This window comes from Gorilla gorilla, chromosome 15 (assembly GCF_029281585.2).
Source record: "Gorilla gorilla gorilla isolate KB3781 chromosome 15, NHGRI_mGorGor1-v2.1_pri, whole genome shotgun sequence".
NCBI lineage: Eukaryota > Metazoa > Chordata > Mammalia > Primates > Hominidae > Gorilla > Gorilla gorilla.
The window spans coordinates 117024060-117043031 of NC_073239.2; the positions used below are offsets into that span (position 1 = coordinate 117024060).

Below are 18972 nucleotides of genomic sequence, written 5' to 3' on the forward strand. Positions count from 1 at the left end.
TCACACCAAATATGTTCTCTGGCCCCAGTAGAATTAAATTGGAAATAAGTAGCAACAGATACAGGAAAACACCAAATATTTCAAAATTTAACAAAGCACTTATCAATAATCCATGGATAAAAGAAGAAATCACTAGAGAAAATTAAAAATATTTTGAACCAAAAGAAAAAAGAAAACTGCAATACATCCAAATTGTGGTTTGCAACTAAAACAGTGCTTAAAGGGAAATGTATATCATTAAAAGCCTTTTAAAATGCATTTTTAGCATTCAAAGTGCATTCATCTCTCCAATTAGAACTGATACTTCTTTTGTACTGTACTCTGTACAGCTATTTTTCACTATATCAATAATATTTTAATGGATCTATTAAATATTTGCTAACATTATCAACCTCTTCTTTTCTAAACCATAAAAGTCCTTTAAGGACAAGTACAGTCGTACTCAATTTTTTGTCTGTGATTTCTAACACAGTGCATGCTTCTTAGTGAGTTCTCAGTAGATTTTGAAAGAAAGATTGGACTGGATCTTATCTTCATGAGAACCCTGTGGAGATAGGCAAAATAAGTATAGCTAACCCCATTTTACAATTGAGGCCACCCACTTAATAAACAAGTGACAAAGCCAAGTTTCCAGTATTCCTCAAGTGTTTTCCTTTCAGGCTCTAAATTGCTGACTTAAATGTCATCATTAGAGAGAGTTGTCTCCTCGGTAGAAGTACAAATTTTGTTCCAGAGTCAAATATGAAGACTTGATCAGTGGCCTGGCGCAGTGGCTCACGCCTGTAATCTCAGCACTTTGGGAGGCCAAGGCAGGCGGATCACCTGAGGTCGGGAGTTCGTGACCAGCCTGACCAACATGGAGAAACCCCATCTCTACTAAAAATACAAAATTAGCTGGGCATGGTGGCACATGCCTATAATCCCAGCTACTCAGGAGGCTGAGGCAGGAGAATCGCTTGAACCCAGGAAGCTGTGGTTGCGGTGAGCCAAGATCGCGCCATTGCACTCCAGCCTGGGTGACAGGAGTGAAACTCCGTCTCAAAAAAGAAAAAAAGACTTGATCAGCTTATAGCCTTTATCATCTAGTCTTCTATTCTCTGGAGAGTCAGTGGGGACTCTTCCGAGTTCTTGTAGCCTTTTCTTAAGGCCTATAGGAAGTCATCTGTGCTGAGCCTGCACTTTCTATAACAGATGGAAAACTGAAGCCCAGACCTCATAAGTGGCATTGACTTAGACAGACTATAGAGCTAGTTAGTGGGGGGCCAGCACCATGACCTGGCCCCTACCTCCAGCAGGCTTCCCCACCCTTGCACCCTTGCAGGAAGCACTTAGAGGCTTGAGGTTGCCAGCTGTGGGGGGATGGGCCTGTGCAGTGCCTCTCAGCCGCCCACGCTGGTGGGGCTTTGCACTGTTAGCTTCTTGTTTCTCTATTTTCTACCTAGGTTTCAGTTTTTCACTTGGGTTTGTTTCCCCTTTGTCTCTGGTTCAGCTTCCTTTTCCTGTTTGGTTTTAAGTAGGCTATAAAAATCAAGTTGCTGTCTTCAGAGGGTCTGTGGTCCTCTGATCAACGTAGCCTGGTGGGAGTACAGGACTCGCCTCCTCAGGGTTCCCTGTGCTGCCACTTTTCAGCCATGGCCACAAGGTGAGTACTGGAACCAGTGCAGGGGACAGAGGGATGTCAAGAGGAAACCTAGAATCTTAACGGTGAATGGGCTGTAGAAATTATCTCAGGTCCCCTTAGTATACTGATCGAGAAGTCCATGACCAGAGGGCAGGGGGCTTACATGAGGTTACACAGCAGGTTAGTGACAGTCTGCTCACTCTCTAGCCACTGGTCTTTCCATTACACAGGCCTGTGTCTCTTGATGCCTGTGACCTTTAATGGCTTCTGAGTCAAGGACTTACTTAGAAATTAGCACCTGCCTCTGATTATAGGGAGGAGGGTCTGAGCCATCTAGGGGAATTGTTGTTTAGCTCAGAGGTACATTTGGTGAGTCCTGGCCCTTCTCTCTAGAATCACCCGAGACTGGTTGTTTTTTCTAAATATAGACAGAGAGGGTTCTTTTTATGATAGGAACTTCATGAACTTAATAGCAAGAGTCCTGACCCTCCACTTGAGAGACTTGTGGCCTTAGGCTATTGCTGTTGAGCACATGCGTGAATACCAGCCAGTCTAGAAACCGCACTCCTCATTGAGATTGTTCTCTCTAAAGGTGAGATTACATTTTGGACCTGCCTCTCCCCTGCCCTACAACTCTGAAAGATTATAGATGATAGGACAGACAGACTTTTATCCTGTGGGGTTTGGGGCATTTGTTTGATTGACTCATAACAGCTTTGTTTTTTAGCATAAAGTAACAATCCCTCACTTTGAAAATTATTTCACAATTTCCGAAGTGCCATTTCACCAGTTTTCTTATTTGAATCTTTTAACCATGTTAGATCGATGAGAACGCTGTCATCACTCCTGTTGCGTAGCTGAGAAAACCTCTGAAAAGTTGTGGGGTTTGTGCAAGGTCACATGGCAGGTTGGGGAAGGAATGGAACCAGGGTTTAACAAGGATGGCCTCATCCGGTGGTTTTCGCAGCACGCTACACAGGCACAGAAGCAGCTTGCAGTGAGTTGTTAAAATTGACGTGGTGGTAGGTAGAACTTGTCCAGGGCTGCTTATTTTCCAGCTGGCTTTATTTCTGATCCTGTCATTTTAGTAACTTTCCTTTAACTTTAGAGGACTCGTGAGTGGAGCTTTAGAAAACAGAATGCTTTTCATTTCAAAGGCATATCAACTTCCAAAGTCATTTTCAGTTGTAAATTACATTGTGAAAACTTCTAGCAGCTTATTCTACCCTGTCAGTTACTAATTGCAGAAAATTATATCAAAAGTAAATGAGGAGGCACAGCAATTTCTTTTTCAATTTTAAAATCGTAGAAATCCTAGAAATTTCCATCTTGAAAAGACCTTGGAGGTGATCTACAGTAGATAAGATGTTTTGGGCATCTTATTCTCCACTTCAGCCAAAATAACTCTGCTTTTATGTTTTCTATGTATTCCTTGATAATTCATTGAGAAAAAACAGTCATTGTTGGTGGTGGTGATGACTTTCAAGTCTGAAGATTACACTAATCTAGTCCAGCTCTTGAGTGCACAGATCAGGAAATTGAGGCTCAGTGTGGAGCAGAATTTGTGTACGGGGAGCGGAGTAGTGGCTGAACCAAAGCAAAAGCCCAGGTTTTCTGGTGCGTCCCTCCCCCGTACAAGGCTGCTTGCACTCTGCCACAGGTCCCTGGCCTGGCACCATAGTGACAGTCCTGGTGGAAGCAGCATTCATGGAGCTGCAAGGTCAGCAGCCATAGGAGCTGTGAACTTTTCGTTTCTCCTCATGCTGACTGACACATGGGGATACCGTGGCGCCTGTGGTGGGGATACAAAGGGCCTTTTAAATGTGAAAATATATCTTACCAGCTCTGGCTCTGGCTACCCACCAATCAAGAAACAGTTTCCAAGCCCTGACTGGATTAGGAGCTGGGAATTCTCTTGAGTGCATGACAACATACAGAATGCTTTCACTGACATTATTTAATTATCACAATAATCCTGAAGGTAGTGTTGTGAGGCGTTTTTGTTTTTGTATTTTTTAGAGATGAGGTCTTGCTTTATTGCCTAGGCTGGCCTCAAACTCCCGGGCTCGAGCAAGCCTCCTGCCTCAGCGGGACTACAGGTGTGGGCCACCACACCCAGCTAGCATTGTTTTTATTGTTTCTGTTTCACAGAAGGAGAGAGTAACTTGACAAGAGACATAGCCAGTGAGTGATAGACCCAGGACTTGAACCTGTGCCTCCTGACCACAGATGCTCTGCCCTTTTGCTCTTACGCCTGAATTAGAGCTGCCTCTGTCCTCGGGGACTGGTAGGGAGTGAGGAAGACAGCACTCACAGAAATGAGGAGGCGACTGGCTGTGAGGACCCTGCAGCACAGAGAGTAATAAGCATAGACAGGAGGGGCAGTAAGAGTTGAGAAGTTGGGGACTGTCAGGGAAGACCTCAAAGAGAAAGTGGGATCTCAGGTGAACTTTGAAGGATAGGGATGATTTTTTAGAAGGCACTGGCAGGCATCACAGGCAACCAGTCACCCAGCGGCTGCTCTGGGTGCTAGGGACACAGTGGTAAACAAGACAGGCAGTCTTGTCCTCAAACTGAGGGCAGAGTAGGGAGGCAGAATATAGTCAAGAAACCATCAACAAGAGATGTGAAAACAATAGAGCAGTGTGGTAGAGAATGACTGGGCCACGCCTTAGCCAGTGCCCTCTGTGGGGACATGAGGCAGCCATGCTAAAATCTGAAGATTTTGGGGTGGAAAGGGCAGCAAGTATCCTCAGATGGGGACGAGTCCCTGAAATAGGAATGGTTTGGTGGGTTCAAGGGTCAAGAAAAATACAGAGGCTGGAGCAACATGAAGAAGGAAGAGTGAAGGCAAATAAGGTCACAGAAGGCTTTATCAGGCCCAACGGCAAAGCCTGCGAGCGGTGCTGAATTTAGCGTGTATGTCAGAATTTAGTTAGGGGAAACCTTTGGAGGGAGGGTTCGAAGCAAAGGGAAAGACATCTGATAGAAGCTTAAGAAAATCACTCTGGGCCCTGTGTGGATAATGGCTGGCAGTGTGGCAAGAATGGAGGCAGGATGACCTCTTGGGAGGCTACCGCAGTCATCCAGGTAAGAGGTGAGGGTGGTTTGGGCCAGCAGTGGAGCAGTCAGGGTAGGCAGTGAGAAGTCACCAGATTCAGGAAGTGCCGTGGTGCTGTAGCCTCCAGGACTATCTGGTGGATCACACATGGGCGTGGGGGAAACATGAGTCAGACATGGCTTAGGTGGGTGGTGATTCCTTTCACCACGCTGGGGCAGCTGGGGTGCTAGCTGGAAGAATCTGTAGAGGTGTGGGCCTAGCAGCACAGGTTCCCAGGAAATGTGGGTTGAACAAGGCTGACCTGAGCAGGAACTAGCTGAGGTCGCGGTGCAGCAGCAGGAAACGTGATATGGATGCGTGATATGTCTGCCACTTTGGGGGCCAGCCAGTTAATTTCATTTCCTTCCCTGGTCTCTCTGTTGTCTTTGGTAGGCTGTGGGTTTTTCTGAAGCACGTACTATCTTCTAACATATTATAGAACTTACTTGTTTTACTGTATACTGTCTTTACCCCTCTAGAATGTAAACTCCCAGAAGGCAGGGATTTTCACCTGTTTTATTCACTGGTGTATCCCCAATGCCTAAAACATTGCCTGGCAATACACATTTATTGAACAGCTGGATTTAATTAACTACTTTGATATATGGTCCTGAAGATTCCTGTGCTACCAAAGTTGCTACTCAGTGGGGCTTCCTGGTGTGGCATGTTAGAGAAGAGACCAGAAAAACAGACATTTCACTTGCTGTCAGGTAGTGAAGGAGCTGTGGCTGCCTGGGCACAGTCATTACTGTTTATTCCACTGTGCTGCACATCTTGAAGCTGTAAAGATATAAGAAGTCTCGCACAGCCAGGATTCACCTTACAATCCTTCCCACCTAATTGTACGCCTTTGTGTCAGGGTTTGGAGGAGTCTCCAGGAACACCTGGTGTTTCCTTTCTCATAGGTATTTCCAGTCCTCACAGGCAAGTCAGAGAGTCCCAGAGGCAATTGAACAAGCCCTCAGAGATCACGTAGTCCGTTCACTCTCCATGGGAACACACACTTCTCTAGAGACCTGTAGCCAAATCATTTGGAGAGCTTCTGAAGCTTCTCTGCCTTCCTCTGTCTCAAAAAATCCCATGTGCCTCTAGTTGAGAAACATTCCTCTGGAGATTCTAGGTTATTCTCATGAGAATGTTACGATACTCAGGTGGGCTGGGGCAGAAAATGGATGAGAACTAGTCTAGTCCAATGGCTTCACTTTGGTAACTGAACCCACAGAGGAGGAAAGTAACAACAGCTCAGCTTTTCTGAGTGTTATACGCCAACCATTATGCTAGTTACATGATATACATACTATTTAATTCTCATCCTTTGAGGTTTTGTATCACTATTGCCACTTTACAGATAAGACAACAAGGGTTGGCCGGGTATGGTGGCTCACTCCTGTAATCCCAACACTTTGAGAGGCCAACGCAGGTAGATCACCTGAGCTCAGGAGTTCAAGACCAGCCTAGGCATCATAGTAAGACCTCCTCTCTTAAAACAAAAAAAAAAAAAAAAAAGAAAGAAAAGAAAAGAAAAAAATGAAAATTAGCCAGATGTGATAATGCATGCCTGAAGGCTATAGTCCCAACTTCTCAGGAGGCTGAGGTGGGAGGATTGCTTGAGCCCAGCAGTTCAAGCCTGCAGTGAGCTGTGATCACACTACTGCACTCCACCCTGGCGACAGAGCAAGACCCTACCTCAAAAAGAAAAGAAAACAAGGGCCTACAAAGTATCGTATTCCAGGTCACATTGTTGTCACTTGACAGAGCTTTTGATCTCTGAGAGGATCAAAATCTGCCCTCTCAGCTTTAACTTCTCAAAGCTAAACTTGTCCCAATTTGCAGAGTCAAGGCTAGAATCGAGGCCCTCCTGATCTCTATTTTGCAGTCTCCGTCATTCTGTGCTGTTAATACCACAAGAGACAAAAGAGACCTTGTATGTCCTGTAGCACCCTATGCCTGCGTTCATATCTCTTGTCCATGCTCTGTCGGCTCAGGATCTCTCCTACTAGCCTAGAGCTCTTTCAGAGCAGGACGCTTGTGTTATGCATTCATGTTTGTCCCTGTGCCTAGTAAATAGCACAGAGTCCAAGTGGCTACTTGTGTCTTCAGGGGTGTTTGCAAGGGCAGAGCCGGGGTCTTCGTTCCCAGGCTGTTGATTCATCCTTGGAGCTGAACACACTGTCCCAATCCTTGGCCCAAGCCAGGCCTCTACAGTTGTCCCAAGGCTGTGCTAAAACCTGTTCCACTTCACAAGTGATCAGAGTCACAGACTCTGGGGACACAAATTTTGAGATGAAGACACAGAGCAAAATATATAAATGTTTTTGAGGTTTGAGTAGCCTTAACGTCCACATGGCTGCCAGATGGCTCCCCAAAGAAAGGGCTACGCCGGTGGCCTTGAAAGAGTATGGGAGATGCATATGAGACAGGGTCGGTCTAGGAATATCAGACTCCCCCAACAGTTGGTTGGAGTGTTTTTCCAGATTGCACCAGACTTCACAGAGTAATGGAGACCAGCTGTCCAGGCATCTGAGAGGGTGACATCCAAGGAGAAAAGGCAAACATCTTGATTGCCCATGATGTGGGCAACCAATTTGGATAGAAAAGAAGGTGTCAGGGTTTGACACTGAATGTAGACTTTATTTAGCCAAAGCCTATCCTTAATTCTAACACTCTCAAAAATGGGGCTTAGTCACCATTTGGGTTTCCCATGTTAATATGCAGAGAGCTAATTCATTGTCTTTCATTGCTGTAATGCAGCAGTTCTCAAAATGTACTCCAGAGATTGACCCTCCTAGGAGTCTGTAGATCAGAACTATATTTATAATATTACTAAGACATCATTTGCCATTTCAGCTCTTGTCTCATGAATTCATGGTGGAATTTTCCAGAGCTATGTGATGTTTTGACATCATCACTGTGGCAGCTAATGAAATGTCTGCTTGTATATTCTTGTGTTTTAAAAAATTACTAGTTTTAATTTCAAATAAGGTGAATATGGATAGACTTAACCTACATAAAACAGAAGCTTTTTGGCATCCTCAATAATTGAGTGTAAAGGGGTTCTCTTGACCAAAAAAGTTTGAGAACTATGTGTGTAAAATAGTCAGTTGTATGGCTGCACTACAGACAGCATGCATGGAATTGAAAACACCACCTGCAAGGTGGCAGTTCCCCCTGGTAGAGAGGTAGAGAGGGCTCTGGGTCTGGGAGGAGGATAGGATGCAGGCGTCACTTGAACTAAACAGCTTTATGACTTGCTGTCAGATTTCCTAGACTGTGTGGTGGGATCGTGGGAACCTACTTCTCACAGGCCTGAAATACTTCACAATAAACGTTTTAAGTCTACTTCATAGCATGAAACCTGTTCCACACCTGTGCCCATTAAGGAAAAAAATGGCACCATATAAATGATTTAATAATTACCAAGGGGAAAATATAGCTTTCCATTGGAGATCTGGCAGTCACCTCTTAACCAACCTACAGTCTACATTCAGTTGGCCTGAATTCTTCACACACACAACATCTTTATCAATGAAAAATTTTTAAATAGTTTCACATCCTAGCTTAGCTTGAAAGGGAGTAAGCAGATGGCTCGATCAAATGTAATCCATGAGCAGATCCTGCATCCCAAAAAATCAGAAACATTTTGTAAAAATTGGGTAACTTTTTTGTTGTTGTTGCATCGGAGTCTCCCTCTGTCGCTCAGGCTGGAGTGCATTGGAGCTATCTCCGCTCAGTGCATCCTACACCTCCCTGTGCCTCCTGGGTTCAAGCAGTTCTCCTGCCTCAGCCTCCTGAGTAGCTGGGACTACAGGCGTGCGCCACTACACCTGGCTAATTTTTGTATTTTTAGTAGAGATGGGGTTTCACTATGTTGGCCAGGCTGATCTCGAACTCCTGACCTCAGGTGATCCACCTGCTTTGGCCTCCCAAAGTGCTGGGATTACATGGGTAAGTTTTAATATGGACTCTGTGTTAGATTTTTAGTAAAGTGTTGATTTTCTTTGTCGTAACAATGGTATTTAAGTTATATATTAGAATATCCTTATTTTAAAGAAATGTATGCTCAAGTCCCTAGGACTGAAGTATCATGGTATCTGCAGCTGACTTTCAGATGGCTCAGGGGAAAGACAGATAACTCACATGTGGCAAATGTTAACCATGGGCAGGTTTAGTGAAAGGTAAAAGAGTGTCCCTTACATGTTCCTGTAGGTTTGAAATTTTTCAGATTAAAAAGTTGGAGTGAAAAACAGCTTCAAAGTAGGAAGTAAAAGTTGGAGCTGGGTTTTGCTGCGTCGCCAGGTGGAGCAGAAGAGCCTTACTGCGCGACGGAGCGTCAGGTTGCTGTCTAGTCCAGGCTCTGCTGCAGATCAGCCACCGGCGTTGGGCAGGTTACTTCCTTCTCCAGGTGTGTTTCCTAAGAAAATCACTGCAGAATGTTTTTCAGTTCTTATGCGGCTGTGATTTCAAGCGTCTCTGTTTCTCGGTCACTGAATTGGGACATGGCAACGTGGGTGTGCTTCCTCATTCCCCTGGGTAGGTGTTGAGAAGTGATGAGGCCCCAGGGTGATGACTGAGGTCCCCCCACCCACCACTCTGCCTTTGCTGACACTCTTCCCTCTGCTTGAAATGGTTCTTTGTTTCCTCTTGAAAAGTCTTGCTTCCCCTTCATGACAGCATCCCTTGGGTCCCTTGGGCAGAACTAAATGCCCTCCTCTTGTGACACTTTGCACGTACAGCACGTTTTCCTTTTTCTTTTTTTTTTTTTTGGGAGACAGGGTCTTGCTCTGTCACCCAGGATAGAGTGCAGTGGTGCAAACACGGTTCACTGCAGCCTTAACCTCCTCAGCTCAAGGGATCCTTCCACCTCAGGCTTCTGAGCAGCTGGGGCTACAGGCACCCACCACCATGCCTAGCTAACACTTTTTTATTTTGTGTAGAGACAGGATCTGTGTTGCCCAGGCTGGTCTCGAACTCCTGGGCTCAAGCTGTCCTCCCACCTTGGCCTCCCAAAGTGCTGGGATTACAGGTGTGAGCCACTGTGCCCGGCCCTTGTTTTATTTTTCAAATAAATGCAGGAAGAAAGAAAGAGAAAGCAGAGGTGGCCAGATCTCAAGTAAGTCATGCCACCCCCACCACAAAAATCCGTGGAGGCTGAGAAATACAATACCTGGCAAAACTCAGCAAACATAAAAGTCAGCAGTTATTCAGAGATACTTGTTGAGCAATCACTAGGGCCCAGTTACTAGAGCTACCGAGATGAACACTACTTTAAAAACCAAACCAAACAAGCTGCCTCATGGAGGCACTTGCCCCTCAGTTCAGTGGCAAGTATGGTAAGTGTTCTGCAGAGAAGCTAAGCAGCTGAGGGGAGCGGCAGGGGCCCGAGGGTGTGCATTAGTGTTCTCTTCAGAGGGTTCAGGGAGTCACCCCCGGGGGCGGTGGGGGTGGGGGGTGGGGGAGCAGTGTGAGTAGAGGCTAGAGGAAAGCACAGGAGCAAATCAGCGCCCGGAAACTGATTTCCCAACAGCCAGGGCTCAGGAGTGGGCCCTCAGTGACCTCCACAGTTGATCTGGGCCATTCCACAAAGACAGGACCCGATAGCCTGGTCCCACTTGGTGAGGCCTGAGGCAATTCTCCAGGCCACAGTGAGGAACCTGCCACCTTGTTTTTCTCGTTAGAAGTTAAAAGAGTAGTAGGTGATAATGACAGCTCTCCATGTGGACACAGAAGGCAGTTTCATGCAGATTCCACCCTAAGTCTTGCCTCATATGGATTTGCTGTTCATTCCAGCCAACATTGTCCTTTTTCAAGATAGTATCTGCTGGGTGCTAATCATGTTTAGTAAACTGCTCTCCTGTTTATTTCATCAGCCTTATTTGATCTCCAGCAAAGGTAAAAGAAAATGCAAAAAGATGATTCTCCTCGTTTTACAGAGCTGTAAACTTACCTCCCTGAAGTCTTGTTGCTGGCAAACAACAGAGCCAGACCTGGGGCAGAGCTGGAGCTGTTGTCCACAGTGTTCTCACTTCCCCACGCTGACTCCATGACGAGGGCTGGCCTTAACTCTCTGTGCCCAGCCTTGCTTCCCAGCACAGCACTGCTTCCTGGTGGGCACCAGCCAGCCAGACTTTCTCTAAAGTACTCTCTCTCTCTCTGCCCCTCTCCACCTTGGGAAAGACAGTGGTCAGAAAAGGGGCAGTCCAGAGAAGAGCCAAGCCATGCGGTGTCATGGCAGCCAATGGAGAAGTTTCACACAGGAGGCGAGGAGGGCAAGAAGGAGGGCAAGAAGTCTGTGGCAAGAGCAGAATGGTGAGGCTGGGGCAGGCTGAGGGGAGACAGGGTGGGGCTGCCTGTGGGCAGAGGGGAGTTCATAGTGTGAGAGAGTTCTCCGAGAGCTGGAAGGAGAGGCCTCCGGATGGCAGGAGGCAGGGTCCTGTCCAGCAGTGTCTCTGACTTGACTCCCTGTGTGACTTGGGGGAGCCACACAATGAGAAGTGGGAATAAATGTGATAATGACCTCGTGATGGTGGTTTGAGCATTGTGTGAAGTCAGCTGAAGATGTCACCTATGTTACCAGAGCCAAGCTGCATGGCTGCAGGGGGTGTACTGAACTAGCAAGTGATGTGCTTCAGAGAGAGACTGGAATTTGGCAAAGGAGAAAGCCCCTGTCTCCTCCTGTGTGCCGGGCCTTGTCTTGGGGCTCTGTGGGTAGACCCCAGCTCTGCTCTGCACTGGAGTGCCCAGACAGGTCTGTGTAAGCACCTCAGTGTGTGGGCTGCTCCGCTCCCATCCAGGAGGCTCCTTACTGATGGTTCTCAGCCCAGCTTTTAAGATTCACTTTTGTTGCTTGTATGTTGAAGGTAAACAAGTCAGGACTTTACAAACTGCCTCAGTCTGGCTGTGTTTCTGCCTAGCTTTGGGAACATTTATTTATGGCCACTTCTCTCTAGCCCCCGACCCTTCACTACTCACCCCTTATTAACGCACTTCGCAGCTGCAGAGCCCGGGCCAGAGGCACCAGGCTACACTGAGGATGATGGCTCACTGAGGAAGGGTATCTGAACTCAGACATGGGCGTGTTCTCCAGAAGCCCACAGTCTCAGGAAGAAGATAGTTTGAAGTGGCTGTCCTGACGGCTTGAAAGTAATCAGAGGCACGTGGCACCTTGGGGTGGGGTTTGGGGGGGCAGAGACATATACCTACTGAGTGTAAGGAATGTACCCAGCATGGTACTGGTCACCCTCATGTCTTGTCTGTTAATCACCATAGAAGTAGACCATGCTATTTTTATCAGCTCCGGTTTACAGACAAGAACTCCTCCTACAAAGCCTGATGTTCTCCCTTCACATTCTCATACACCCATTTTGCAATGATCTGTTTTTCTTGATAGATTGTAATCTCCTTCAGAGCTGAGCCATATGCCTGTTAGTAGTTATTAAATGAATGGGAATGGGTGGATAGGTGTGTTTTGAAAGCAATGACAATGTGAGCTTTGAGAAAAGGTAAGATTCAAACCTCTGGATGTAGGAAAAAGAAGTCATCTTGGGCAGGAGAAATATCTCTTCCTAATTACTTGAGGAGTAGCAGAAAAGTCATCTTAATTGGCCCAATGTCATGGGGATGCTTTCGCTGCCATTCCTGGCTTTACCACCAGGCTGCTGGTTGGGCTATGTGATCAGACGGGTCCTTCCTCGCTGAAATGTGCTGGGCCGTTTGTGGGCAGCCTCAGGTCCAGCAGAGCAAGAAGGGAAGTTCCCTGGGACCAGCAGAGTAATCTACACTGTGGTCTTGGACCTCTAGAGGGCAACAGATAGGAAGAGAACTGTGGCCTAAGTCTTCACTCTCCATAGGGAGAAGTCTGCCTAAAAGAAATGGCCCCTGCCCTGGAGGCGTTCAGTGGTGTGCAGAGGGACCTAGCATAGACATTGCTGCAGTAAGTGCTGTGATGGTAGGCACAGGACCATGATAATAGGGATAATAAGGCTCAGAGAAGGACCATCTAACTCAGCCTGGGGCTTCAGGGAAGATTTTCTAAAAGAGGTAACAGATATTCCAAGTCTTTATGGATGAGTACGAATTAGTGGGTCGGCTTGGGTCAGCTCGGCTCGGCTGAGAAAAGTATCCCAGGCAGAGGAAGTGGCCTGAGCCACAGCAGAGGCCACAGAGTGCGGGGCGGGGGTGTTAGGGGCCTGTGTGCATTTCCACAAGACTAAGCCAAGGGTTGGGTCAGCTGTGGACACTTTGGCAAGGGCTACGATGTGAAGGCCCTTGAGTGCCTGCCCCAGAGCTGGGATTATATTGCGTAATAACGATGACTCCCTTCCTCAAGCCACATGGGGTCAGGTGCTGCTCCAAGTGCTTACACATGTTAAGTCTTAATTCTCCAGACAACCCTATAAAGAAGATGAGGAAAGAGGAAAGATATGGGTAGATAAAGGAGGATAAGCTATAGATAGATAAACTGGGGAACACAGAAGTTTTGTATGAGGTCATATAGCTGGTAAGTGGCAGAGCTCCCAATGAGGGAAGAGGCTCAGTCAGTTTGCCTTTGAGGAAGGTCTTTCTGGTGACATTGCAATTGAAGGGTTGGGGGTGTGAGACTTCAACCAGAGGCGGGGGAACAGCTAGGAGGCTGTGGTCTAAAATAAATAACAAGGGCTGGGACTGGCAGCAAGGAGGGAGAGAAAGGGCCAGATCCAAAAGATGTTTAAGAAATAGAATAGATGGCCATTGGGCCATGGAGGATGAAGCACAAAAAAAGCGTCTGAAATGGACTTCAGGTTTCAGACTCAGGGGACTGGGTAGGTGTTGCTTCCATTCCTTGAAATGGGAAACAGTGAAAAGAATACTTTCTCTCTTAAGCATGTTGAATTGTGAGGTCTCTAAGTTATTTCCAACAGTTAGAAATATGGCTCCACATTTTAGAAGAAAGGACAGGACTGGAGAGCCATCGACATGGGATTTATCAGTGTATTGGTGCTCGTGTAAACGCTGGCATGGATGACAGAGCCCATGAGGAGACGTGAAAGCAAATGGTCCTCAAAGTTTCCTTCATGGACCATTTGCCTAGAACCAGCAAACGTGTGTTACAATAGAGACCCCGCCCCGCCTGAGACTTACCACATCAGAATCTCCTAAATGGGGGCCTAGGGATTTGTGTTTTAATAAACACTCACCTGACTCTTACAGTGCATACAGTTTTTTTGTTTGTTTTTGTTTTTTTGAGATGGAGTCTGGCTCTGTCGCCCAGGCTAGAGTGCAATGGCGCAATCTCGGCTCACTGCAAGCTCTACCTCCCAGATTCACGCTATTCTCCTGCCTCAGCCTCCGGAGTAGCTGGGACTACAGGCACCCGCCACCATGCCCGGCTAATTTTTTTTTGTATTTTTAGTAGAGATGGGGTTTCACCGGTTAGCCAGGATGGTCTCGATCTCCTGACCTCGTGATCCGCCCACCTCAGCCTCCCAAAGTGCTGGGATTACAGGTGTGAGCCACCGCATCCGGCCGTGCATACAATTTTGAGAATCATGAGCATAGAGTAAAATGAGAAGAAATTCCACATAGTTCACGTTGGTTTTGAAATCTGTTTTGGAGAGCAAACCCATTTAAGAACATGGTAAATGCATTTCTAGAAGCAGCATGCACACTCACTTTTGCAGATAATTTTGGAGGTTTCTTAGACTCTTCAAGCCTTTCCCTGGACCTGGGATTAAAAACACTTGACATAAAAGATAAGTAGAAGGGAAACCTGTGAAGGAGGCTGAACAGGAATCACAGAGAGCGAAATGGAATGCCAGGAGAATTTGAAGACTGGGGATTAAGGAGGAGAGGTTTTCAGAAGTGAGGACATAGTCAGCAGTGCCTGGCTCACTAATGGGCCCAGTGACTCGAGAGCCGGAAAGCATACATTGGAGCTGGAAGTGGAAAGGCAGTAACCTTGTCTGGGCTTATTTAAGTGTATTCTCAGGGCCAGGGGCCAGGTTCCAATGGGGGCTTGGAGAGTGACGGCAGGGTGGGGGTGGGGCAGGGTAAGGAAATGGAGAGAGCAAGTGACAAGACGAGCTGGGTGGGGAACAGCAGGAAGTAGGGAGTGAAGTCCAGTCGTATCAGCTGGCGGGGTGCTTGTTAGGTGCCCACCCTTGCGATGGTTACGTGGTGAAAGATAAAGGAGTTCCCAGCAGGGCAGCTCACTCACCCTGGTTTGTCCGGGATTATCCCAGTTTTAGTGCCGAATGCCTACCTCCTAGGAAACCCTTCTGTTATGGGCAAATGCTGGTTCACAGTCCTACTGGGAAGACAAAATTGGCCCTCAAGACAGAGTATGAAGAGTTGTTCTGTCCAAAAGGAGCTCCCAAGTCCGAGCGTTAAGGCTGAGCGGACCACCGTGCCAGTCCCAGGGAGAGAGAGTGAGGCCTTGGCCGCCTGCTTTCCAGGAAGGAGGAGTGTGGCTCCTAGGCTGACACTCCAGAGGAGCAGAGGAGGGCAGCCTGTACCTTCCCAGAGGCCTCCCTCTGGAGGAGCGGGTCTTTCTCCGCAGGCCTGGGCCCAGGCAGAGCTGAGATGCACCTTTAGAGGCAGCAGACAGGGCTGAGCCTCGCTTTGCACAGGAGCCCACCCGCAGAGCTGTGGTTTCCTGACTCGCCCATCCCAGGCTGTTATGAGAGAGAAGGTTGATGGTAATCTGTGGCAGATGCTTTTGCTTGGCAGTTACACTTTTTCTGAGAATAAATGGAGAGGATTGTGAGTAGAATGTTCCCACGGGCACACAATCATAAATGCACTGTTTTTCCCACAGTCAGGGTCGTTTGTTTAACAATTATTCATGTCTACAGCATACAGGGACTGGCTTTACCAAGGGGAAAACAAAACAGTTCCTGCCTTCAAGGAGCTCACAGGCTGGTGGTGCAGACACCTCAGCAGATTCGGAGAGGCAGGACAAACTAAAAAGAGCTCTGGCAGAGGGAGAAGCAAGCATGGGGCTGCAGGAGCCAGCCACTCTCTGGACAGGTCTACATCCTGTGCTTTTTCCAAGTTCAACCCTGCACTCACATTTCCCAAAAAACCTCTTGTGGTTAGCCTCGTTCCACCCTGTGGACCTTCCTTTTTCCCTTACTTTATGAATTTACACTCTGTCCTTCAAGGAAATAACAGGGCTAGGATGGCGTGTCTATGTAAGCCCGTGAGAATTTCAGAAACCTTGTTCCCAGCCACACAGGGAGTGGGGGAGCAAGAGTCCAGGGGCACAGAGCCTGAACTTTTCCAGAAGGATTAGAGAGTGACAGCCCGAGATTGACTTCGGGCTGTCATCATGGAGGGCCGTGCTGCAAGATTTTTTCTGCATCCTCCTGAGTAGCTGGGACTACAGGCATGTTCCATCACACCCAGCTGCCTATGTAATAGTTTTATCTTGAAATGCATTACTGATTTCCTACATCAGGTCCTGGAAGGTCTATGATTAGGTTTCAGAGTTACATGCAGAAAATTTGGGATGTGTTTTGCTTTTTTTTTCTCTCTCTTCAGTGAGAGATTTCAACAGACATTCAAAAATGGTCTATGATATACAGCAGGGGTGTCCAGTCTTTTGGCTTCCCTGGGCCACATTGGAAGAATTGTCTTGAGCCACACATAAAATACACTAACATTAACAATAGCTGGTGAGCTTTTAAAAAAATCTCATAATATTTTAAGAAAGTTTACAAACTTGGGCTGCATTCAAAGCTGTCCTGGGCCACATGCGGCCCACAGGTTGGACAGGCTTGGTGTATGATCTAAAAAAATTAACTGCTGAACCAGTGACAGGACAAAGATTGTGGCTTTTCCCATCTTCCCTGCTGTGCCCTGCCCCATGCTGGGCTCATGGACAGAGCTCAGCAAGTACTCAGCGCTTGTCTGAGGGAGCTCTTGAGGTCAGACTCACCTTGTACAGATGAGGAAACTGAGGCCTAGAGTCACATGGTCTTTCTCCTATAAGCGATAGAAGTGCAGTCTGAAGCTTTAAGAGTTTAGGTCTCACATGACACACGGAGGGAAATTACAGGTGCAAATTATATGGGCCCCACAAATACATGTACGAAGGCCCAAAATGACAGGGGAATTGGACTGCTTGTTTGAAAAGAGCCTTCCCCCAAGAGAGAAATTCTAGTTATACCTACAGCTCAGAGATGCCTGTTAGATCCCAGGGGGGAAAGAAATCCACCAACCTGGTAACTTAACACCATGCAGAACAAACCAGTGTGTTTTGACTGATTTCACTCCCCAACTAATGAACGGATTGTTTTGATCATATAAAAGAAGCCTGTGAGACTTGAAGACCTCATGGGAACCATTTAGTAAATGAAATTTCATATGTGTATGTTTTTTAAAAAGTTCATTCATTTAGTCAATAAATAATTTAAGAAAATATTTGCCTATCAAATTTCCTTATAGCTAGGCATGGTGGCTCATGCCAGTAATCCCAGCACTTTGAGAGACCAAAGAGACCAAGATGGGAGGATCACTTGAGCCCAGGAGTTTGAGATCAGTCTGGGCAACATAGCGAAACCCTGTCTCTTCAATAACAATAATAATAATAAAAAATTAGATCTCCTCAAGGGATAGATGATTTGGACAAATTAAATTTATGATGCCTAGGGAGGGTGTGTATGATACAGAGTTTGAGTATTTATCCGGGTGAAGATGTTGAGAAGGCAAGTCAATATATATTGCTCAGAGGCAATGTTGAGGTTAGATAGCAATCGAGATTTTATTAAAACAAAAAATTTCAAAGGTATAATAAGCCCAAATTAGCAAAACAAATCTTAAGTAGAATAAATGTGTGTATTTTCTTGCATTTAGGTTTTGTTAGTAGCAATAAAATAAGAGACAAACCAATACTATTCAAAGGGTAGGGGGAAACCAGGGGTTTTGGTTAACCACAAGTTTAATTTGAACCTAAAGTATTAACAACAGCAAAAAAAAAAAAAAAAAAAAAGGAGCCTGTAGCTATAATTACAAGAAGAAAAATGGTTATTGGTCTTCAGGCATCTAGTGGCAAGCACAGTGCTTTATTTATGCCATCTTTGTAACTCCCCTAAAAGGTGTGTGTGATACCCCAGGTATGCTTCACCCCCACCTAGTGCTCGCGGTTCTCTACGTGCCGTGCGGTTCTTGCCTCCCTGCCTCTGCTCAGCTGCCTGTCTCTTCCTCCTAGAACCCCACATCCCCTTCCTGAATTCATCTAGGGGTTGAAAGTCTTCATCTTAAAACCCACACAGCGTTTGCTTCAGAAAGCCTCCCCAGGCCTGGCGCAGTGGCTCACGTCTGTAATCCCAGCACTTTGGGAGTCCAAGGCGGGCAGATTGCTTGAGGCTGGGAGTTCAAGACCAGCCTGGGCAACATGGTAAAACCCTGTCTCTACTAAAATTTAAAACCCTGTCTCTGCTAGAATTTAAAAGATTAGCCAGGCGTGGTGGTACGTGCCTGTAGTCCCAGCTTCATGGGAGGCTGAAGCACGAGAATCGCCTGAACCTGGGAGGCGGAGGTTGCAGTGAGCCAAGATCGGGCCACTGAGCTCCAGCCTGGGCAACAGAGTGAGACTCCGTCTCAAAAAAATAAATAAATAAAAATTTAAAAGAAGAAAGCCTCCCCTGTCCCCCCTCCCCCGCATCCCTCTAGGCTGGATAAGGTTTATAATTACTCATCTGACTGCCTAACTAGCTGGGAGCTCGCTGAGGGCAGGTACTGTTCTACCCATCTCTCTTTCATTAATGTTTTTTGACTCACTAGCATCTACTGGTCAGACTAAGCCTGGAATATCGTGCCCAGTTTTAGGACCCAGACTGATTAGTTACTGGGATGGCGAGGGGACTGGTAGCTTTGTCCTGTGGCTGATGGAAGGAAGCGCTCTTCCTTCAGCTATCCGGTGGGTTGTCACAGACTCTGCAGAGCACCCTGTGTGACTCTGGAGAGAAGCGAGTGGCATGTCACTCAGAACAAGGAGGGGTTGTCTAAATTAAAACCATTTACAACCAACGGGTTGCTTTGGAGAGTAGTAAGTTAAGTTTCCCATCACCCAAAGCTCAGTGTGTACTTGTGAGGGCAGCTTCATTGGACACAAAAGTGGATTAGTGTCTATAGTTCTTTTCAGCTCTCAGATTATTTAGTGAGCATTTATTAGGCACCTGCTCTGTGCCAGGTTCTGACACAGGTCAAAAGTCTGCGAAAGGAGAAAGGCCAGGAAGGATGGACTAGAAGCATCTCAGACCACATCACAGTG

General features: G+C 46.7%; 1 protein-coding gene across 6 annotated transcripts in view; it reads left to right on the forward strand.

Annotated features, from left to right (window-relative positions):
- EVL (Enah/Vasp-like) overlaps positions 1-18972 on the forward strand; it is a 173015-nt gene that overhangs the window by 92359 nt on the left and 61684 nt on the right. The window contains exon 1 of one of the 6 annotated variants that reach the window (XM_004055682.5): positions 1446-1642. The exons of 4 other annotated variants lie outside the window; for them this stretch is intronic. In XM_004055682.5, the coding sequence (XP_004055730.1) occupies positions 1632-1642 (11 nt within the window). In that variant the 5' untranslated portion in view covers positions 1446-1631. Of the gene's footprint in view, positions 1-1445; positions 1643-18972 lie in introns of those variants that run through there. One more of the 6 variants, XM_055361541.2, reaches the window with a different exon arrangement.